Raw genomic sequence first — 20,797 nt, forward strand, 5'->3', positions numbered from 1 at the left:
ATGCCATTTTCATCCCAGAAACATAGTTAACTTCAAAAAGATATAGCCAAGTTCAGTTGTGTAATTTCTTACTTTTTACAACCGACAGATTAATTTGAGGAGAAACATACTATCACCCTGTACGTGGAAAACACCACAACCATGCGAGCTATCGAGACAGTGAGGGATAATGATCTAGTTATGGTGCGTGATCAAGCGCTTTGGGTGTATCCATTAACATGAATGAGATCATAAACAATATCGGAGACTTACTGAACTATTAATTTTGGTGAATTTATTTACCACTACAAACCGTTTGGTCTCAAAGATATTTGACTACAAAAAGCATCCGGGTGATGAAAAGGGAATAAAATAGTTTGTGCTTCACATGTGATGTTCCGAGAACTGATTCTAAAGTTGTCTAAACCTTTGCTTTTACATCATGTACGGTGCCATAATTGTACTTTGACTGGTCTGATGTCACGCCGGCGCGTAGCGGGTTAACGTTTGTTCATGGCCACCGAGCACCCAGCCAAGGGACGGTTAAGTGTATCGAATACAGTAAGCAAACTTAGTATTTCTTTTGCATCGGTTTACTGTATTTACAGGAAAAATTGGTAAATTTAAGTCTTCATGATAGCGATCAGTCTACAACCGATTCCCACCTAAAACTAAATGGTTGCCTCGTTAATAAGGACAACCCATGGGTTCGAGGTATGTTTCATATGTATCTATTTAAGTGTGTGTCAGCCCCATGTTCATCTGGTGATGGTTCTGACTCGACTACATCCCATGAAGGTGTTTGTAGTAAAGATCAAGATTGGCCAACACTTCAAAGTGCTCTTTCACAAGTTCCACAATGCACCACTGGTACTTTAGATGCATGCTCGAAACAAAAAGATAAAAACAATCAAAAGGTAAGTTTTTCCGCGAGATTCACCTTTAGCTCGCTGCGGTTGGTTCTTGCCAGATACATTTGGGCTCCAAACCCATTACCAATCATCAAAAGAAAAAGTGGGAACAAGCCACTGTTGAGTACATTTTCCCAAAACCTAACAGCACTGACGGATTTGTCGGTTATCGGTCGGATTCGCATCGGTGGAACCGGTCAGGTGAACACGATAAAGAAAATTATAACGGGAAATCAAAGATTGGATCTAATAGTTCTGTCGATAAAGAGTGCTTAAACCCAAGCCAAAATAATCTTGTTCACTCGGGGACAAGACCTCGTCCGTTCGTTCGTCATATGCGGTTCTCGAAATCCGGTCGCCCACAAGTAAGTTTTCGTAATAAGTTCCAAACCATTAATGTAGCTAGGGTAAGTCTTTTTTTCCTTCAATGTTCATTTCCCTAAACCTAGTCATTCAGCCGTTTCTTTCCCTGTTTAGTATTAACAAATCTCAGTTCCTCATTTAAGTTAGCTACTTTGACTTGAATGGGTTATGTGTTACCCCTTGTGGAGCAGAATCGGTCGCCCACGAACACTCCATCCAACCTGTCCCGGGCAATCCTTTCAAGTTGCTATTCGTCCCTTTCACATCTGCTTTCGATTCTCGACACAGTGTTCCTTGGTCATCATCTTTTCTGTTTTCCTTCAGAGTTTCAGGCTAGCGCTTGCCTCGTGATGCAGTTTGGTAGTTCCTGTAATGTATGTTCTATCTTCCTCCAGTGTCTTTTCCTGATTTTCTTCTTCAGATGGAAGCTGCTTTCTTCTACCACAGTAGGCTGTTGCTGATGGTATCCGGTCGACAGATCTGGAGTGCCCTGTGTAGAAAATATCTTGTAAATACTAGTACATTTTTATTATTTATTTATTTAAACACATATATCTTGGTACAAAAGGGCACCAGGTACATATGCGCCACACAAAATAATGAAAGTAGGAAGAGAAGGGATGAAAAGATAAGGCGGACTAAAATGTACAACCAGAAGACTCTTTCAAATAGGAAAGTAAGAACCATACTTTATGTAGAAAGTAAAAGAAGGTTGCAGCAGGATCGCCACTGGTTTCTATTCTGAGCCATATCTGATAACGTCTCTAGCCACTGTGTTGCACCATCTCTCGGACCCCAACCAAGGAGTCGTGAAGGACCAACAAAAGCTAGCCCTTTGCAGCTCTCTTTCATGCCACGACACCATGTCATACACTGACCTCCTCTCCGCTTTTTCCAACCAGTCCCAGGGTCGGCAAATAATGCACGACGTGGAAGTCTCTGGGACGACATTCGTAAAACATGTCGAAGCCACCGAAGTCGGTGTTTCAAGATGGTGACACCAATTGAATTATCGTCTCTGTGCCCGAACACACGATGCCGAACCTCTGCATTACTAACATGGTGTTGCCACTGTATGTCAGCAATCCTTCGGAGACAACGATGATCGAACACAGAGAGACGTCTAACATCCTCAACTCGGAGAGGCCAGGTTTCACAAGCATAGAGCAAAACTGCTCTCACCGACGCGTTGTAAATCCGACTTTTTACAGCCAGACTAACATCACGAAGGAGCCAAAGATGGCCCAGATTGGCATAAGCCGATCTGGCTTTCCTTATACGTGCATCAATCTCATCACTCACGCCACCACCAGCACTTATATAGCTACCTAGATACACGAACTTCTCAACTACTTCGATCTGCTCACCATCCAGGGTGAGTACAGGATTAGAATCCTGCCAGTCTTGTAGAAGTACTTTGCACTTGGAGGGTGCAAAGCACATGCCGTACCTGCGGACACTGATTGCCAACTGATTAAGTGCTGATTGCATGCCTTGGGCATTATCGCACAGTAAGACAATATCATCCGCATACTCAAGGTCGAGAAGTCGTTCTCCAGGCAACATATCCACACCGCCATTACTTACATCCATCAGAGCTGTTTCCAAGATGTCGTCGATGGCAAAGTTGAAGAGGAATGGTGAGATCGGGCAACCCTGCCTAACCCCACTGCTCGAATGGAACAAGGGAGAAAGGTGGTTGTATGCCCTCACTCTGCCTGAGGTGTTCGTGTACAGGGCCTTTAAGATGTTAATGAACTTCTCAGGCACACCCTTCTTCAATAGACAATCCCAGAGAACAGTCCTGTCCAACGAATCGAAGGCCGCCCTGATATCAAGAAACACTACGATTGTTGGCCTGCGATAAGTATGACGGTGTTCTAACATTTGGCGGAGGGTGAAGATGTGATCAATGCATCCTCGACCAGAACGAAAACCAGCCTGCTCCTCGCGAGTCAATCGTTCTCGGGTTTTAAACAACCTACGAAGAATGATAGAAGCCAATAGTTTGGACGCAATCGGAAGTAGACTTATCCCCCGATAGTTATTACAGGAACAACGTGAACCCTTTTTAAAGATAGGGACGACTATTGACTCATTCCATGATGTTGGAACACTTTCTTGCTCCCAAACCTTTCCAAACAACACAGTCAATTCCTTAGTCAGAAAGTCGCCACCATCTTTAAAAAGAACCGGAGGTAAGTCATCTGGGCGCGGTGATTTGTAGCGCTTCAAGAGTTGGAGTTCCTTGCGGACTTCCACCTCGTTTGGTGGATCAGTCGTCACCGGCCATGGGGGGCAGGACAAGCTGGTTGATGTTGCCGGAGCAGCAGGCCAGTTGAACTGCCCTTCGAAAAATTCCGCCCATCGTCCAAGACGTCGGGAGATGTTAGTGATTGGCATCCCGTCATCCTCGTAGATTGTTTCACTCACACTAGACTTCTTGCTGCCAGTGGCTCGGATGAGTTGGAAGAGCTTCTGGCAGTTACCAGATGCAGCTGCTGCTTCCATCTCATTAGCACGCTCCGACCACCAGGCTTCTCGGTCCTTACGCAAGCTTTGCCCGATTTCATTACGTAACAGCCTTCGTTTGTGGTCAAACTCACGGTCACCCGGAGTAGACCGACGGGCTTCGATCAGTTGTAAGGAGCCAGAAGAAACCCAGTGCTCTTAAGCGGGACGTTTCGCGAAGCCGCAAGTGGCTTTACTCGCCATTTTCATGGCGTCGTGAAGATGCAACCAATGCTCATCTATACTTTTCGGTGGGATGGTAGCTAGCCTAGAGGCTAGCTCCGCTCGGTACTTACTTGCAACAGGAGTTGCAGCCAGTTTACTAATATCAATCCGTTGGTGGTGGTCAATCCTTCGGCCACTGAAAAGTAAGGTGAGATTGGCGCAGACCAGGGCATGATCAGACTCCAGATAGGTACTCCAAAAGGAGCGGCAGTCTTGTACACAACCACGCCAGCGGTAGCTGATCGCGACGTGATCAATCTGAGTCCAGGCTTGGGATGCAGAGGAAGGACGCCAGGTGGCACACCGGCGATGACTGTGCCGGAAGTTAGTGCTGGCCAGAAACAGGTTGTGGTCTGTGCACAGTTGCAGCAAACGGTCCCCGTTATCTGTCCTGCGACCAACAAGTCCCCATCGGCCACCTAGACGACTCTCTTCTGTGCCTAGACGCCCGACCTGTGCATTCAAGTCTCCGGCTAGTACTACAATATCTGTCGAACGCGCTTTCTGGAGAAGAACTGTTAACTGATGGTAAAACTCATCCTTGATTGCATCCGGGCTGCAATCTGTCGGGGCATAGGCGGAGATGACGAAAAGACACCGTTTCTCACGCCGGTTTCTTCTCAATTTGATGGAACTTTCTAATCTAACAGCACATAACCGACTGTTAATGGGGAACCAATCGATTAGTGCTGCCTCAGCTCTAGCGCTTAGTGCGACACCAACGCCAGCAAGACCAGACGAAGATGCCACAGGGTCCCCGGATAAGCGCACGTGGAACAAGCTATTCGAGGCGTCAGATGGAGAGCGGATTTGTAGTACTTCACTAGAGTCTTGAATACGGGTCTCGGATAGACAGCAAACATCAACATTAAGACCTTCCAAAGACATAGCCAGCCCTATCTGTTGTCTGATCTGCATTAGTGTGCGAACGTTGAAGGAAGCCAGCTTGAACGGCGTACGCGGTTTCAGAAAGACTGCCTCAGTATTCATTATCGTTGGAAGCATTCACTTTCAACCAGACAGTGACTGGAGATCGTTTAGATAGGACAGATTTTCCACCATGAGCGAGCTGATGCATAAGTTGAAAAGTAAGGTTACACAAATTGGGGGTAAAAGGGGGTGAATTAGCGATATGGTAAGTAGTAATAATAATAATAATAGTAATAATAATAATAATGATAATAATAACGTAAATTGTCTTGCTTATAATATGAGCAGGAATAGAATCGTCAATAGAGTTCGTCATTTCATTCATTTGTGTGTGGGCTGTGATACTGCCCGGGTGCCCAAACCGAAGCAGGTGGTTTTCTTAGGGGGCCACACCCGGAGCCTTTGACCTAAAGGTCTGATCCACAAGGCAGTGGAGCATCGTGAGGAGATGCAGTCCCATGGTAGTCGTTGACCAATGACAGGTTCTTCCGCCATTCGTTCCATCAGGAAACTGGAGCCCATGTGCACCATTGGTTTGGAATCAGGGTTTTCCAACTCCCCTAGGTGGACACGGAGGGTCCACCAATCCGGTTATAGCGCCGGACATTCGCTTTTCGTCCTCTCACTTTCGTAAACAACACCCCCGACACGAGAAGGCAGTGAGTAGGACTTCCCTGGCAGAGGCTATATATTCGCTGGCCATATGAGAGCATTTCGAGAGGGAGAGTAGACTCTCCCCACTCTCGGCCGTACCAGGGCATTTGGGGGGCGAGTACATTTTTGATGATGGTTGTAGTAGTTCTCCAAGTTCCAGCTCCGTACGAACGCTATGGCATTTAGCTCGAAACAAAACTTAAGTAATTAATCCACCGGTAATCTAATGTCTGAGGAGCAGGCGATATTCATCAAAGTAGATGTTGCTTCAAACCCATTCATCCTCTGCCTCCCATACTTCAAAAGTCAGTCTGTCCATATATTTTTCGGTTCTAGATTTTCGCTTTTGAACTATATTCTATATGCTTTTTCCCATTGCCGTTAGTGGTGATAATTTTGTTGACAAATTTCTATGCAAGTTATGGCGATTTAAAGGACTTCGCCTTTACTATTTGTCCAAGGTTAAAACTAGATTAAACTGTAGTAATTTTTACGCAGTTTGTAATCCATTTTGAATATAGCAGTCCTTGAAACATCTAATGACTTACACAGGATATGAAAGTCTAATTATAGTAATATTATTATGTTTAGTCTCCCTCTATTTCAAACCCAGTAGTCCTTATGAACGTAAAGCGATAGTAATAGTTGTGTAATAGACATCAGTTTATCTATTGTCTACATAATTAAAGACAACCATATTAAGAACTTAACTTTCTAAACTGCTCTCTTAATTATAGCGTCGACAGCAAACATCTGGTACCTCTGTAACAGCAGCTAACCGTAGCATACCTGGCCCCAAAAATTCAGAACAAATGTACTCCCCAAACAATTTATGGGTTCCAAGTGACATCGGTCAAGCTGCAAACTTGGGTCGCATGACAACTCATGGTCGTTCAGCTCCGGGAAAGCTTAACAACGTGCCTCACCTGATTCCTATTCCACTTTATGGGCCAGTCCCTCAAACTTCCCCTTTATCGCCTTCATTTCGTAAGTTGAATAGTTTTCCTATCAATTCATCCACTATCACCCATCTAGTTTTCATGTGATTGTTTGTCTAGGTTTCACAAGTATTAGGGTGATTGTCCTTTGGACTATTAGATACTGATCGTCATATCATTCATCACTTCCATGCTTTGTCACAATATTACAGTACAATTCTACCCGTTCAGGCACTCGGTTAATACATCTTGAACGTGTTTATTGACACTACTTCTGTCTGTCAGCGCTTCCATATTGCCCACATAGTAAAAATATACTTCCCGAAGGAGCCGTTAACGAGATTGGTTATAGGAAAGCAATACCACTGGAGGTGCTGGTTACCTTAGGGGGACAACATTCCGCTGTCAAACATCGATGTTGCTTCCAGCCTAATTGCCTCTCAACTGAATTGCCCGTAATAAGAAAACAGGGGAAATTGAAATAGTGTGGACTAAATCTGGCAGTTCAGATCAAGACATGACCAGTTTCCAAAGTCTGGTTGTTTCAGCTACTTAGAAGACTGTAGGGCCAGGTTTCATAAGCATAGAACAAAACTGCTCTCACCAACTCATAAACTTTACCTTTTACACCCAGACTGGCATAAAGTCACATTGGCGCCATAGATGGCTGAGATTGATATGAACCGCTCTGGTTTTCACTGTATGTAGACTGATCTCGTCTGTCATTTTATGACCGCCACCACCACTCACACAGCCACCAAAACACAGACTTTTCGAATACCTCTGATGGCTCATCATCAAGAGTGGGTGTGGACATAAGCTCCTGTCAGTCTCGCCAAAGCACTTTGCATTTGGAATATGTGAAGTACATGCAATATTTATTTTATTTATTTATGTAAACACATATATATTGGTACAAAAGGGCACCAGATACATATGCGCCACACAAAATAATGAAAGTAGGAATAGAAGGGATGAAAAGATAAGGCGGACTGAAATGTACAACCGGGAGACTTTTTCAGTTAAGAAAGTTAGAACCACTCTTTATGTAGAAAGTAAAAGAAGGTTGCAGCAGGATCGCCACTGGCTTCTATTCTGAGCCATATCTGATAACGTCTCTAGCCACTATGTTACACCATCTCTCGGACCCCAGCCAGGGAGTCGTGAAGGACCAACAGAAGCTAGCCCTTTGCAGCTCTCTTTCATGCCACGACACCATGTCAAACACTGACCTCCTCTCCGCTTTTTCCAACCAGTCCCAGAGTCGGCAAATAATGCACGACGTGGAAGTCTCTGGGACGACATTCGTAAAACATGTCCAAGCCACCGAAGTCGGTGTTTCAAGATGGTGACACCAATTGAATTATCGTCTCTGCGCCCGAACACACGATGCCGAACCTCTGCATTACTAACATGGTGTTGCCACTGGATGTCAGCAATCCTTCGGAGAAAACGATGATCGAACACAGAGAGACGTCTAACATCCTCAACTCGGAGAGGCCAGGTTTCACAAGCATAGAGCAAAACTGCTCTCACCGACGCGTTGTAAATCCGACCTTTTACAGCCAGACTAACATCACGAAGGCGCCAAAGATGGCCCAGATTGGCATAAGCCGCTCTGGCTTTCATTATACGTGCATCAATCTCATCACTCACGCCACCACCAGCACTTATGTAGCTACCTAGATACACGAACTTCTCAACTACTTCAATCTGCTCACCATCCAGGGTGAGTACAGGATTAGAATCCTGCCAGTCTTGTAGAAGTACTTTGCACTTGGAGGGTGCAAAGCACATACCGTACCTGCGGACACTGATTAAGTGCGGATTGCATGCCTTGGGCATTATCGCACAGTAAGACAATATCATCCGCATACTGGATGTCGAGAAGTTGTTCTCCAGGCAGCAGATCCACACCGACATTACTTACATCCGTCAGAGCTGTTTCCAGGATGTCATCGATGGCAAAGTTGAAGAGGAATGGTGAGATCGGGCAACCCTGCCTAACCCCACTGCTCGAATGAAACAAGGGAGGAAGGTGGTTATATGCCCTCACTCTGCCTGAGGTGTTCGTATACAGGGCCTTTAATATGTTAATGAACTTCTCAGGCACACCCTTCTTCAATAGACAATCCCAGAGAACAGTCCTGTCCAACGAATCGAAGGCCGCCCTGATATCAAGAAACACTACGATTGTTGGCCTGCGATAAGTATGACGGTGTCCTAACATTTGGCGGAGGGTGAAGATGTGATCAATGCATCCTCGACCAGAACGAAAACCAGCCTGCTCCTCGCGAGTCAATCGTTCTCGGGTTTTAAACAACCTACGAAGAATGATAGAAGCCAATAGTTTGGACGCAATCGGAAGTAGACTTATCCCCCGATAGTTATTACAGGAACAACGTGAACCCTTTTTAAAGATAGGGACGACTATTGACTCATTCCATGATGTTGGAACACTTTCTTGCTCCCAAACCTTTCCAAACAACACAGTCAATTCCTTAGTCAGAAAGTCGCCACCATCTTTAAAAAGAACCGGAGGTAAGTCATCTGGGCCAGGTGATTTGTAACGTTTCAAGAGTTGGAGTTCCTTGCGGACTTCCACCTCGTTTGGTGGATCAGTCGTCACCGGCCATGGGGGGCAGGACAAGCTGGTTGATGTTGCCGGAGCAGCAGGCCAGTTGAACTGCCCTTCGAAAAATTCCGCCCATCGTCCAAGACGTCGAGAGATGTTAGTGATTGGCATCCCGTCATCCTCGTAGATTGTTTCACTCACACTAGACTTCTTGCTGCCAGTGGCTCGGATGAGTTGGAAGAGCTTCCGGCAGTTATCAGATGCAGCTGCTTCTTCCATCTCATTAGCACGCTCCGACCACCAGGCTTCTCGGTCCTTACGCAAGCTTTGCCCAATTTCATTACGTAACAGCCTTCGTTTGTGGTCAAACTCACGGTCACCCGGAGTAGACCGACGGGCTTCGATCAGTTGTAAGGAGCCAGAAGAAACCCAGTGCTCTTAAGCGGGACGTTTCGCGAAGCCGCAAGTGGCTTTACTCGCCATTTTCATGGCGTCGTGAAGATGCAACCAATGCTCATCTATACTTTTCGGTGGGATGGTAGCTAGCCTAGAGGCTAGCTCCGCTCGGTACTTACTTGCAACAGGAGTTGCAGCCAGTTTACTAATATCAATCCGTTGGTGGTGGTCAATCCTTCGGCCACTGAAAAGTAAGGTGAGATTGGCGCAGACCAGGGCATGATCAGACTCCAGATAGGTACTCCAAAAGGAGCGGCAGTCTTGTACACAACCACGCCAGCGGTAGCTGATCGCGATGTGATCAATCTGACCAACCCAGTTAAAGCTCCGGAAATTCGGTTTTCATCCTCCCAATTTTGTAAACAACACTCACGCCACGAGAAGGCAGTGAGTAGGACTTCCCTGACGGTGACTGTATACGCCTGGTCATGTAAGAGCATTTTGAGAGGGACAGCTGACTTCTCCCCACTCTCGACTGTACCAGGGCATTTAGGGACGCACCAAAGGACAATATTTGCTTACTTAGGATCAAACGTCTTTCTGGATGACAAGTCCACATGATAATTACCTCCCGTCAGAACTGATCTCAAAATGTCAGTGAAGGCAAAGTTAAAGAGTAATGGTAAGATTGTCCAACACTACTAAACCCCACTGCTCAGTTTGTCAGTCAAATGCAACGTAGAACCTAGTAGATGTGTATATCTTTTCAAGTTACCATGCCCATCAACACAGCGAGACAAAATTATGAAGGGAAATCCCCAAGTAGTAGTGGTTGCAACAGCATTGACGACAGCAGGAAAGACTGAGTCTCTAGGATACATTTCGGGAAGAAATTATAGATTGGTGAAGTAAAGAAAGATTTATAAGGAATCTGTAAATCCAGAATTTTAAGGAAGAGCAAGAGTGAGTGAATCTGTGCTTTTGCTAACGATCATTCGCCATGTCATTCATAGTCTCTAATCACTGGTTGCGATAATCACGTTAACTGCAACTATCTACATGACTCAGACCAACAGTTAGTAACTTCAATGACTAATGCCATATCTTGTTTGGGAACTGCTACTTCCATGGTCCTAAGTTGTACGGGGATTGATTCGAAGACACGTATGGTCGAATATTAGTAACCCACAAATATCCTCTATTATTAGATGTCATGTTTCACCCATGAAGAAAAAAGAAGTGAACTACCGCTCAATGTACTTGTCTTTTAGTTAACAAGCAGATATCTTACTTTTGATACAAGTGACTAGTTAGCAAAAGCCAATCGGGCTTTCTCGATTAGTACCGAAAGTTTGTCAGATACCAACCCACTATGCTTTATACGATGAATAAAGTGGTCGATACTTTGAGCTCTTTCACGTTCTGTACTTATCTCAGGCAGTGGGGCAGAGTGATTGTGAAGCGATAGTTTGCATTTAGATGGAGGAACACGCATCCCAAACAGGCTACGACCATAGTTGGAAGTCTGTATGTCTATCTGTGTTCCAAAGTCTGGTGAAATTTGTGTTCTACGCATTCACGTCCAGGTCTGAGACAAGCCTGGTTTTCCTAAGTTTTCTCCCCACAAGCCTTAGTTAAGCTATGTGGTTACTGCATGAGGATTTACTTCTCTATAGACTGGAACTACCTGTGATCGAAATTAGTGTAGTTCTCAGACTCTCTAGCTGAGGTATCAGTCAACTTAACTTTTAAAACTGGACCACGGTCCCTGAGGATTTCTGGTGTTAATTCACAAAGCCTGCTGTTCTCCCTTGCTTTAGGTCAGTTATGGCTTTTTCTACTTCTAGAGTCGTAGGACTTTTGCTGACATCCCATTCAGGATGTCTGGTAAAAGTGGATAATTTGCAGATAGTCAGAGAGCAGTTTAATTGTTCTTCAATGTTCTGCCCATTGTTTCGGTTTCCTGATTGGAGTACAGATCACTAAAATTTGGTGAAGTGTGAAGATATGATCAGTATATTCATGACTGGAATAAAGATTAGCTTGCTTCTTACCAGTTTTTAGTGGATTTTAAATAATCTATGAAGTATCACAAAATGCAAGTAGTTTGGACGCAGTCAAAAGTAGATTTATCTCCTGTAATCGTTGGGTTGACTACGTAAAATCGTTTTTTGAAAATGAGGATAACCGTAGCTGCCTTCCTGGATGTTTGGATACAAATTACCAAACCTTTCCAAACAATCCAGTGATTTGTTTGTCCAGAAGTTTTCAAATATCCATAAGATGTCCTGAGAGTAAGTTATCTGGGACTGGTGATTTGCAGCTGTTCAGAACATAAAGCCCCTTGTGAACTCCCCGTTCATCAAGTAAATCAGATGTCACTGGCCATAAACGGGAGTCTGGTTGATGTTATGGTAGTAGATAAGCTGCATTGTTCATCGTTCAAGACGTCGGTGGATGTTATTGATCCCCTTCCCATCAATTTCACAGATTATTTCACTCACACCAGGCTTTCTGGCTCCAGTAGTTTGGATGAGTTAAAAAAGCTTCCGACAGTCACCAGATTCAGCTGCTGCTTCCAACTCGCCAACACTAACCACCAGGTTTCTCTATCCTTACGCGAACTTTTCACTATTCTTCGTAAGAATTCACGTTGATCGTGAGACTGGCTGTTAGTCGGAGTAGATCGATATGCTTTAAGAAGTAGTAGAGTCTGTAGAGAGACGCAGTGCTTACATGTAGGAGGTTTCTCAGAGACGCAAGCAACTTCACTCACCATCTTCATAAAGTCATGAAAATGTAATCAGTGCTCATCCATACTTTTCGTTGGATTGATAGCTGACCTAAAACTGAACTCAGTTTAATATTTGGTTGGGATATCAATCCGTTTAAGATGATAAATTTGTTGACCATTGAAACAGGATAAAATTAGCGCAAACCAGGACTTAGTTTAAGTCCAGCTGGTTGCTCCAAAAGGAGCAGCAGTCCTGTACAGAACCACGCCAACGGTAGCTGATCGCGATGTGATACATCTGAATCCAGGCTTGAGATGCAGAAGTATCGTGCCAGGTGGCACATTTGCTCTGACTGTGCCAAAAGTCGACCGGCAACAGATTGTTATCTGCCGGAAAACTCTTTGGCTAGGATTGCAATATCTGTCTAATGGGCTTTCTTGATCACTGAGTCAGTCATCTAGGACGAGGCACATATACGCATCGGTCCAAGTTATCATACCTCATCAACACAATGAGATGAACACCAGATTCATAGAAGTAGTAACTTCAATTGTAGTAATATATAAAAGAAGGATTGCATATAAGGATATGAAACAGGGAAAACTAATTATTTCGTAGAAAGAAAAGTATAAAGTAGTTTTAATCTCACGGTTTTAGGGAATCCAAAGTGTGTACACACCTACGCCATTGTGATCGATTTTGAGCCATGTCACACAGAATCTCCAATCATTGGTTACTATGGTCACGCGGACCCCAATCACGTAATCTTTATCTAGGAAATAGGAAATCTGAAGCGTGGGAGAACAGCAGGTCTTGACAGGCTTACACCTGAGATTTTTAAGAATGTCAGGTCCAGTACTAGCAGTGAGATCTTAGGTAGGATCTGGGAAGTTGACGTGATTCCATCAGACTGGTCCCAATCACTGATTGTGCCAGTCTATAAGAAAGGACAAACACCCTGTTGTGACAATCACAGAGGAATCAGTTTGACTAATATAGTGTCTAAAATATTAGCTTCAATATTACTTTCACGCCTAACTAAAGCTCGTGAAGAGCAGACTAGAGAAAACCAGGTTGGTTTTCGACCTGGATGTGGTTGTATATACCAGACATTCACTCTACGTCAGGTCCTAGAACATCCAGACGCCCCACAACTGTAGTATTTCTCGACCTTAAGGCGGCATTTGACTCTGTTGATCGTGAGATTTTAGGTAGTGTTTGTCACTGAAAGAGGTACCAAAGAAGTACATTAACCTTATACAGGCTCTCTACTCGAACACAACTGGCCGAATTAGAGCTTATGGTGAACTGTCATCAGAATTTATTGCCTCAAGTGGTGTTCGTCGGGTCTGTCCACTCTCTCCATTCTTGTTTAACTTTATCATAGACGTGCTTTTAGAAATAACACTTTCCTCATCTAAATTTGGAGGGGTTGAACTTGACGCTGACAAAATAGAGTTTTCTGACCACTATAAGCAACAATGCAGGCATGTCCGGGATATGATTCTCCCCCTCGAAGTGCAAAATGTTACTTCAGGATTTGGTTGCATCGACACCTGAACTAATGATAGGGAGTGAAGTAGTTGGGCGTGTTGACTGCTTCACTTATCTTGGGAGTCTCATCAACCCTTGTGGTCTGGTGTTTGGCGGAACCTCAGCAGATACAGAAGCCTCGTCTAGCTTTCGCCAACTTGTGTCACTTATGGCGTAGGCGAGATAACAGTCTGGCAGCCAAAGGACGAGTTTACTGTGCAGCAGTTTGTTCCGTCCTACTTTATGGCAGTGTGATATGTCTCGTAGGTTGGACGCTTTATTCGGATCCTAGCTATTCGGATAACCCCAGGCTAGCACTACTCAGCGACTTGAAAGACCAGAGAGAAGACACGAGTATCAGAGAAGCACTTTACTACAAGGTTCAATTATGTACAGAAAAAACAGGGGTATTATAATTATAGTAACTAAAAGACCTTGAGATCCCATAGTAACAGTATGTTAACAGCCAATCAGGACCTTGTTATTTTAGTAGCATTTTAGTAGCATAGCTTCTAACTAATCGCTGATTGGTTGGGCTCTTTATGAGCCTCTCTAGAGTTTATTGTAAGCCGACCTAACACAGTGAAACATTGACGGTAAGAGTAGAGCATATTCGTAGGCTGCTAGTATTCGATCATAGGTGACATAGATCAAAATCGTTAGCAATGGCGAAGGTGCACCCACTCTCTGTGATATACCAAATTCCAATCTTCTGAATTCTTCATATCCCTTTTTTTATTCTTTTTCCGAATTTATTTCACCTGAATATACTCCTTGAATAACATCTTGAAACCCTAATCTTTCCTATTATTGTTTATACTCTTACTACTTCTACCATTATGGGATTTGAATCGACAACTGGATCTCTGTGCTAATGTGGTACGGCAACTCGTACTAATATACGTACGTACGAAGTTCTACGTTGTGACTGACAGCCTATCTCGTCAAGGCTTTAAACTAGGTGGAGACAAATCTCTCCGGTATATTACGGGGAGTTTACGAGTCCTCGTTAGGCATCGGATAATAATTGAGGCTAGTATTTTAGATTCTGCATTAGTTAAACTAATTCCCCTATGGTAATTACAGGATGATTTTGATCCTTTCTTGATGATAGGACTCATTCTGGATTGGATTCGGACTACAATCTATCGATGCGTAGACGATGGCGAAAAGACATCGTTTCTCACCGATTTCACTTTGATTTAGCCTTCTAATCTGAGAGCACATGATCGACCGTTAATGCGGATCTAATCAGTTAGTACTGCCTCAGCTCTTGTGTTTAGTGAAACACCAATGGCATCCAAACCGGACAAAAATTCCGAATGGGCTTTTTGTTAACGCACTTGAAACTAGTAGTTTAAATAGACTGGTAATGATCAGTGCATCTGCACTTTTTTATTGTCTAGATCATGCACATGCTGTTCTATTCTCTTGTCTTAAATATATTCATTACCTCGTAATGCCTCACTATAACTACTGCTTGTTTCCCCTTTAGTTTCTTCTGATAAAATGTTAGTCTGTTAGTGTTGCCCCAGGCCTTACATTTCTGTTCTCTAGTTATTACTCGTTTGTCCTCCATAATAATACAAGCGTTGAAAGCAAAAACTTCTGTCTTGAAGTATATTTGTATGCGATTTCTTTCTAGTTTCAGCTGTTGGGTATCCCTTCTTGATGATATATCCGACAGGACCTTTATCAGCACCAGCGTCATCAGGAGTTTCTGATCCTGTTTACGATTATTCGGTTACCTGTCAAACATCGCATTCATCATCAGTTGGTGTTTCAGGTCTGTCGCAACAACGGTCAACTGATTCATCAGAATCTAACCATATGGCCCCTCATGTTTTCAGTCCACCTTTAGGTAGTGACCTGAACAATGTTTTTTCTTCCTTATTTCCGGGAACAACCATCGCCCAACCTGCTAGTTTGTGTTTCCTTGCATCGTCGAGTAGTGATCCCACAATTTTAATACGCCATCAAATATTGCATCAAGTTGAATTTTACTTTAGTCCAGATAACTTGGCCAGAGACGTATATCTTCGTCGGCAAATGGATTCTGATGGATGGGTTGATGTCAATGTAATTGCTAAGTTTAATCGTGTGGCCTCATTGTGTACAGATCTGAATGATATTTTGGAGGTATGTACTCCATTTTCTTTCTTTTAGTTGGGTTGATCAATAATTTACCACTCAGTCCTTTAAATTTCATCGGTGTTCTTTAATACCTTCCTATTCATAATTTAGTGAATGCTAGTGTGGAGCTAAACTATTCCTCATCTTTCTGAATCAATGCAGAAAATCATTTAAAATAGGAATGATCACTAGCTGTAACATTTTCCTGATTAAGCTCTTGAGGTGAATTGCATTGATTTTCGTATTCTTTTATCTCTTTTCCAGTGTTTCTGAATGATACAAAAAGTTGCATCCCTAAACGCATTCAACAAATTAGGCAGTGGTTATAACGGAACTAAAGTACTCCTGATCTGCACCACGTGTTTCAGATCCGTGAACAAATCAAATAATATACCGTAAATACAGCAAACTTAGTAGTCAACCAGGAGTATATGTTATGGGCTTTTGATACCTACTTGCTCTAACAGTACTAGGCAGAGAAACGTCCACAGTTTGACTATATAGACCTCCCAACTTTATTCAAAACAAGATAGTATAAATAATAGTGCTATAAATGAAAAACATTACTGTTTGGCCATTCGCGTCTCATTCTTTTAGATTTAAAATCAATAGTCACTTCAGTTGTTAGTCATACTGAATATAAAACATAGCGTATATGTATGTCGGTCAAGTTGCCACATCATGTTAACACATCGAAATGAAATTGTCAGGAGAAATACCAGAGTAGTAGAGTTAGTAACAGTATTAAAAGTGATAGAAAAGAGTAGGTATCGAGAATACAGTTCAAGGAGAGAATATGAAACGCCACCAAAAAGTTACAGCAATAGCATTGTCTTGAATCTTAGTAGTTTTTTATTGATTATAATTCAAGATATTGCTTTCCGTTTCCCTCTCAAAATTAGGCAATTAGAGTTAGTCCGTTATTAGATGTGGATGTCCCTAAAGCTCGTGTCCGATGCAAAAACAATCCATCAATTTGGCCCCTTCCTCCTGTCTCGAATGAAAATTTTCGAATCAGCTTTAAGAACAACACAGTTCTTAACCCAGATGCTCCCGAATTCATCCCATCCCAACCAATGACAAACACAGACCAAACAGGTGAGAATAAACAAAATAATTTGTTCTTTAATTCCAAAAAAACTATCTTCAAACTTCTAGTCATACTGTTTAAACGGCTCTATAAATGTACTGCGTGAAATTTGTAGATTCATTTATCATCTTCTAGACCTTGGGCTCTGTAATAACGCTCTATGGTCGCTAAAACCAACACTAATACTGTTTCTCTTTCAGGCCCCCCAAGAAGAAACATTTCCACGGAATTAGTGAAAAGTGATAACTGCCGCCATACAGCATGCGAGGTCACCTCGTTTATAATTAGACCCCATCTTCAAATATTACTTATACTCCCAACCTTCTTCACTTCCTCAACATCTCCCATCAATGCTGACAATTCAAGTTCGCAAAATGCCATCCCAGGCCTCTTGAAACCGCGCTTCAACCTAGGTGTTAGGGCTTTTGATGTACAAACCCATGTCAAATCGAACAACAGGCGCGACTAACTTAAACTCTGGAATCTTGTTTCATGAATACCTACTGTGTCTCTGTAATACCCATACGGCACTCCAACATAATCATTCACCTGTCCCCACCTAGTTGGTATGGATAACCGTGGCGTATCCTCCGTATATCTGGCAACACGACGTCAACTTCTTGTGATCTTACCGGTTTAGGTAAAGCACTAAGTCCGGAAGCTCAGTCAGTCAGCTACAACGTAGGACCAGGCACGATTATATTTTTATCAGCCGTCGCTCGTGTGCTGTCCGTCTAAAGTTTCAATAATAAATCTTAAAGTTGGGGACACGCCGTTGCTTCTCCATAGTTTCTACCCATGTTACCACTCACCGTAGCTCAGATGGAGTGAAACGCAAGTCTTCAGAAAACTTTATGATCTTCAAAAAGCCAGGGGCTCAGATGTGGCAAGTTATTTTTATGTCCGTAAACTGTCAGTCTGGAAAACTTGAGATGCGTCCAGCAAACAGATGACGTTGATCATCCACCGCAATTTTGCTCCGACAACCAATTATTCCTATCAGGTACAAACTTCAAAAATAAGGAAAAAGCAGTGGAACCTGGTAATATCGCCATCATCCATCGTTAGGGAAGGTCGACTGCTGCTCTTACTGGGGTACGTGCTTGAACTCCGGTCGTACCCTAGTAAGAGCTCTCATTCTTATGCTTTTTATTGGATACCACGTAAGGAAGACCCTTTAGATAACAGTTTGAAGATGAAAATAATCAGCTAAGCAGTTCATCCCAAAGATGCGTAAAATGATATCCAATTAGTCGTAAATGCAGAGGTTAGAAAAGACCAGTGGATTTCGGCGGCGTCGACCGAGTTATTAAAGGCTCGAAAACTCACTCCGACAGCCATGTTGAACATTGTAAAGTGATGGCAACTTAAACCAACAAGAAGTTTACTCAAGAATTATAAGCAGTGATGGACCTTTGAAAGCAAAAGATATAAAAAAGCCAGTGGCCATATATAACACTAAATAACTACCTGTTGGTAGGCGTGTATGAGACTATCTTGGAAAAAGGTGTGGCCATTATTGACTCAACCTAGGAGATTAGATAGATAGGACACTATTTTACAGTTCAACCTAGCTTTTGATCACTTTCTATACTCAATCAACGTAAATGGTGAGTCGGCATGCCCTACAATTTATAAATTAAAGAGGCTATGAGTAATCTAAAACGAGGGAGAACAGCAGGCTCTGATGAATCAATGCGAGATATTTCCAGGGACGGTGGACCAGTTTTGAAGGTTAACTGATATCTCAGCTAAAGTCTGGAAACTAGATATAAACTTATATGACTAGTTTCGATCACAAGTTTTCCCAGTCTATAAGGATAAAAATCCCCTTGCAATAGCCGAATACAAATCAGTTTAAGCAATATAGTGTCTAAGATGTTAGATTTAACAATCTTCCAACGCTCGTGAAAAACGAACGCGAGTAAACCAAGCTGGTTTTAGGTTTAGTCGCAATTTTGTTGGCTTGATATTCAGTCTTCATTAAGTTTTAGGACATGAGCTCACTAAACCCGCCGGACCACAGTGACATTTCTTAAGATTAAAACATGTTGATTCTGTTGACCAACATGTTACGTAAAGTGTTTTTCATCGAAAATGATATTTAAGTATGTAAACCTTGTGAAGATTCTCTACTCAAATATTTAGTCGAGTCACAGCCTATGACAATGCGTTGATCACGTCACTTAGAAGTCTCATCACCCGGATGGGTTGATGTCTAACAGAATCTTGACACAAATTCAAAAAGCTTGGTTAACCTTTGATAACTTGTGTCACGTGTTTTAGGCGAAGTGTGTGCCAATCAATGAGCGTGTAAGCTGTGCAACAAATCTTCGTTCATGTATACCTTTCCACTGTCTTATTAGGTCACATGCCCAAGTTTTATTCTTTCATTTTGTCATTGCTATTGTATTATTCCGGTCTTTTGTTAACATCGTCTCATCTGGCTATTATGGTTTAGCACATCTTTTCCAAACCGTATGTTGATGATTGTCTTAGTCGTTCGCCTCTCTTTTATCAACTACTTCACTACGTAACAGTTTGTCATTAATTTTAAAGTAAAAACAAGGCAAAAACATTCACGTCGAAAGAAATTCACTTTTTTCTTCAAAGTTGAACATTCGGGCTCTAAAATTCTTAGCATAAAAAGCTTTGCTTCTTCCATTATATGCCAGTCCAGATGTAAGTTTCCTTAGCGACGGGAAATACCTGAGTATGCCATATACATAAAAAGCGATATAATTCTTTCGATCTTTGATATAATATTCATAGCTTTATTCAACATTCTACATGTAGTATAGCATGAAATATGTTTCAATGTCCGTCACATAGCTGCAAATGTGTCTCCTATTTATCAGTAGTTCGTTTTTCTTACTGAGAAGTTTGTTGTCCAGATGGGTATCATCATTTAACTCTCCTTATCTCGCTGATTTTTCATCTTTTGTTGTTTGCTAATTTTGTCTGTCTGATTTCATTCCAAATAGTTACGAAAGAGTATAATGTGACTCACCAAGTACATGTTTATATACCTGGCCTCCCAAACCGAAGCAGGTGCGGCGGGCTACTAAATTAAGACCTGATCAATAACCAAGTATTAAACCATTTGTCTTCGGGCAAGTTGTACTGTTTCTCAAGTTATTCCGACCATATTAATAGTTGCATGGTGAACTATCAAACATTTTTCTCTGCTTAGCTAGCTAGTGAAATGAACAAATTAAGTATTTATTAAGTATGAAGAGACTGAAACAGTATCACTTCACGTAATTTGTATATTGTAACAACTGTATGACTGATGTAAAGTCGATTTCCTAATAAAGATCTCCGGCATTCCATTCAGATTTCCAATAAAGTTATGTTTCACTAAATTTTAACAAAATAAGCTTGCGTAGAATTAAGTTTTAATGGTGATAAAATCTGTAGTATAACTCGTGTGCAACCATTGATTTTGTAAAACTAATCAATGTTCAAGCTTCAATCAGACAAGTTTTTTGTAATCCTGCAAACTCACCTGAAACACTGATTGAGTATGTGCTATTTGTTTACATTTTATGCATAGAATCATCCCTCGAATCCGCGACAAAGTCAGATGCCACCCCCATCACCTCAACGCAAGAGGATTTAAACTTTTCCTTTTCAAATGAATTACGTTCTGTCTATAGTAATCTACCGCCTCATTCTTCGGTATCGAAACGTACCCGATCAAGTTTTTCCGAATGTGATAAATACTCTTCTATTTATCATGTAAGTTTCAAATCAAAATGTCAGTTAATTTGTAATTTCATATCTTAAACATTTTTGAAGGTTCACTCTATTTTTGTCTTATT

At 42.3% G+C, this 20,797-nt stretch overlaps 1 protein-coding gene across 1 annotated transcript in view; it reads left to right on the forward strand.

Moving 5' to 3' along the window:
• Window positions 1-492: 492 nt before the first annotated feature.
• The window catches only part of Smp_122800 (putative lupus la ribonucleoprotein), a gene marked incomplete at its 5' end in the record, with an annotated part of 31,396 nt that continues 11,091 nt past the window's right edge, over window positions 493-20,797 (forward strand). Inside the window, 8 exons of the mRNA XM_018796383.1 lie at window positions 493-540; window positions 588-693; window positions 730-896; window positions 926-1,255; window positions 6,311-6,560; window positions 15,396-15,889; window positions 16,786-16,981; window positions 20,530-20,714. Of these exons, the coding sequence (XP_018650601.1) occupies window positions 493-540; window positions 588-693; window positions 730-896; window positions 926-1,255; window positions 6,311-6,560; window positions 15,396-15,889; window positions 16,786-16,981; window positions 20,530-20,714 (1,776 nt within the window). The remainder of the gene's footprint in view (window positions 541-587; window positions 694-729; window positions 897-925; window positions 1,256-6,310; window positions 6,561-15,395; window positions 15,890-16,785; window positions 16,982-20,529; window positions 20,715-20,797) is intronic.

This window comes from Schistosoma mansoni, chromosome 2, assembly GCF_000237925.1.
Source record: "Schistosoma mansoni strain Puerto Rico chromosome 2, complete genome".
NCBI classification, from domain to species: Eukaryota; Metazoa; Platyhelminthes; class Trematoda; order Strigeidida; family Schistosomatidae; genus Schistosoma; species Schistosoma mansoni.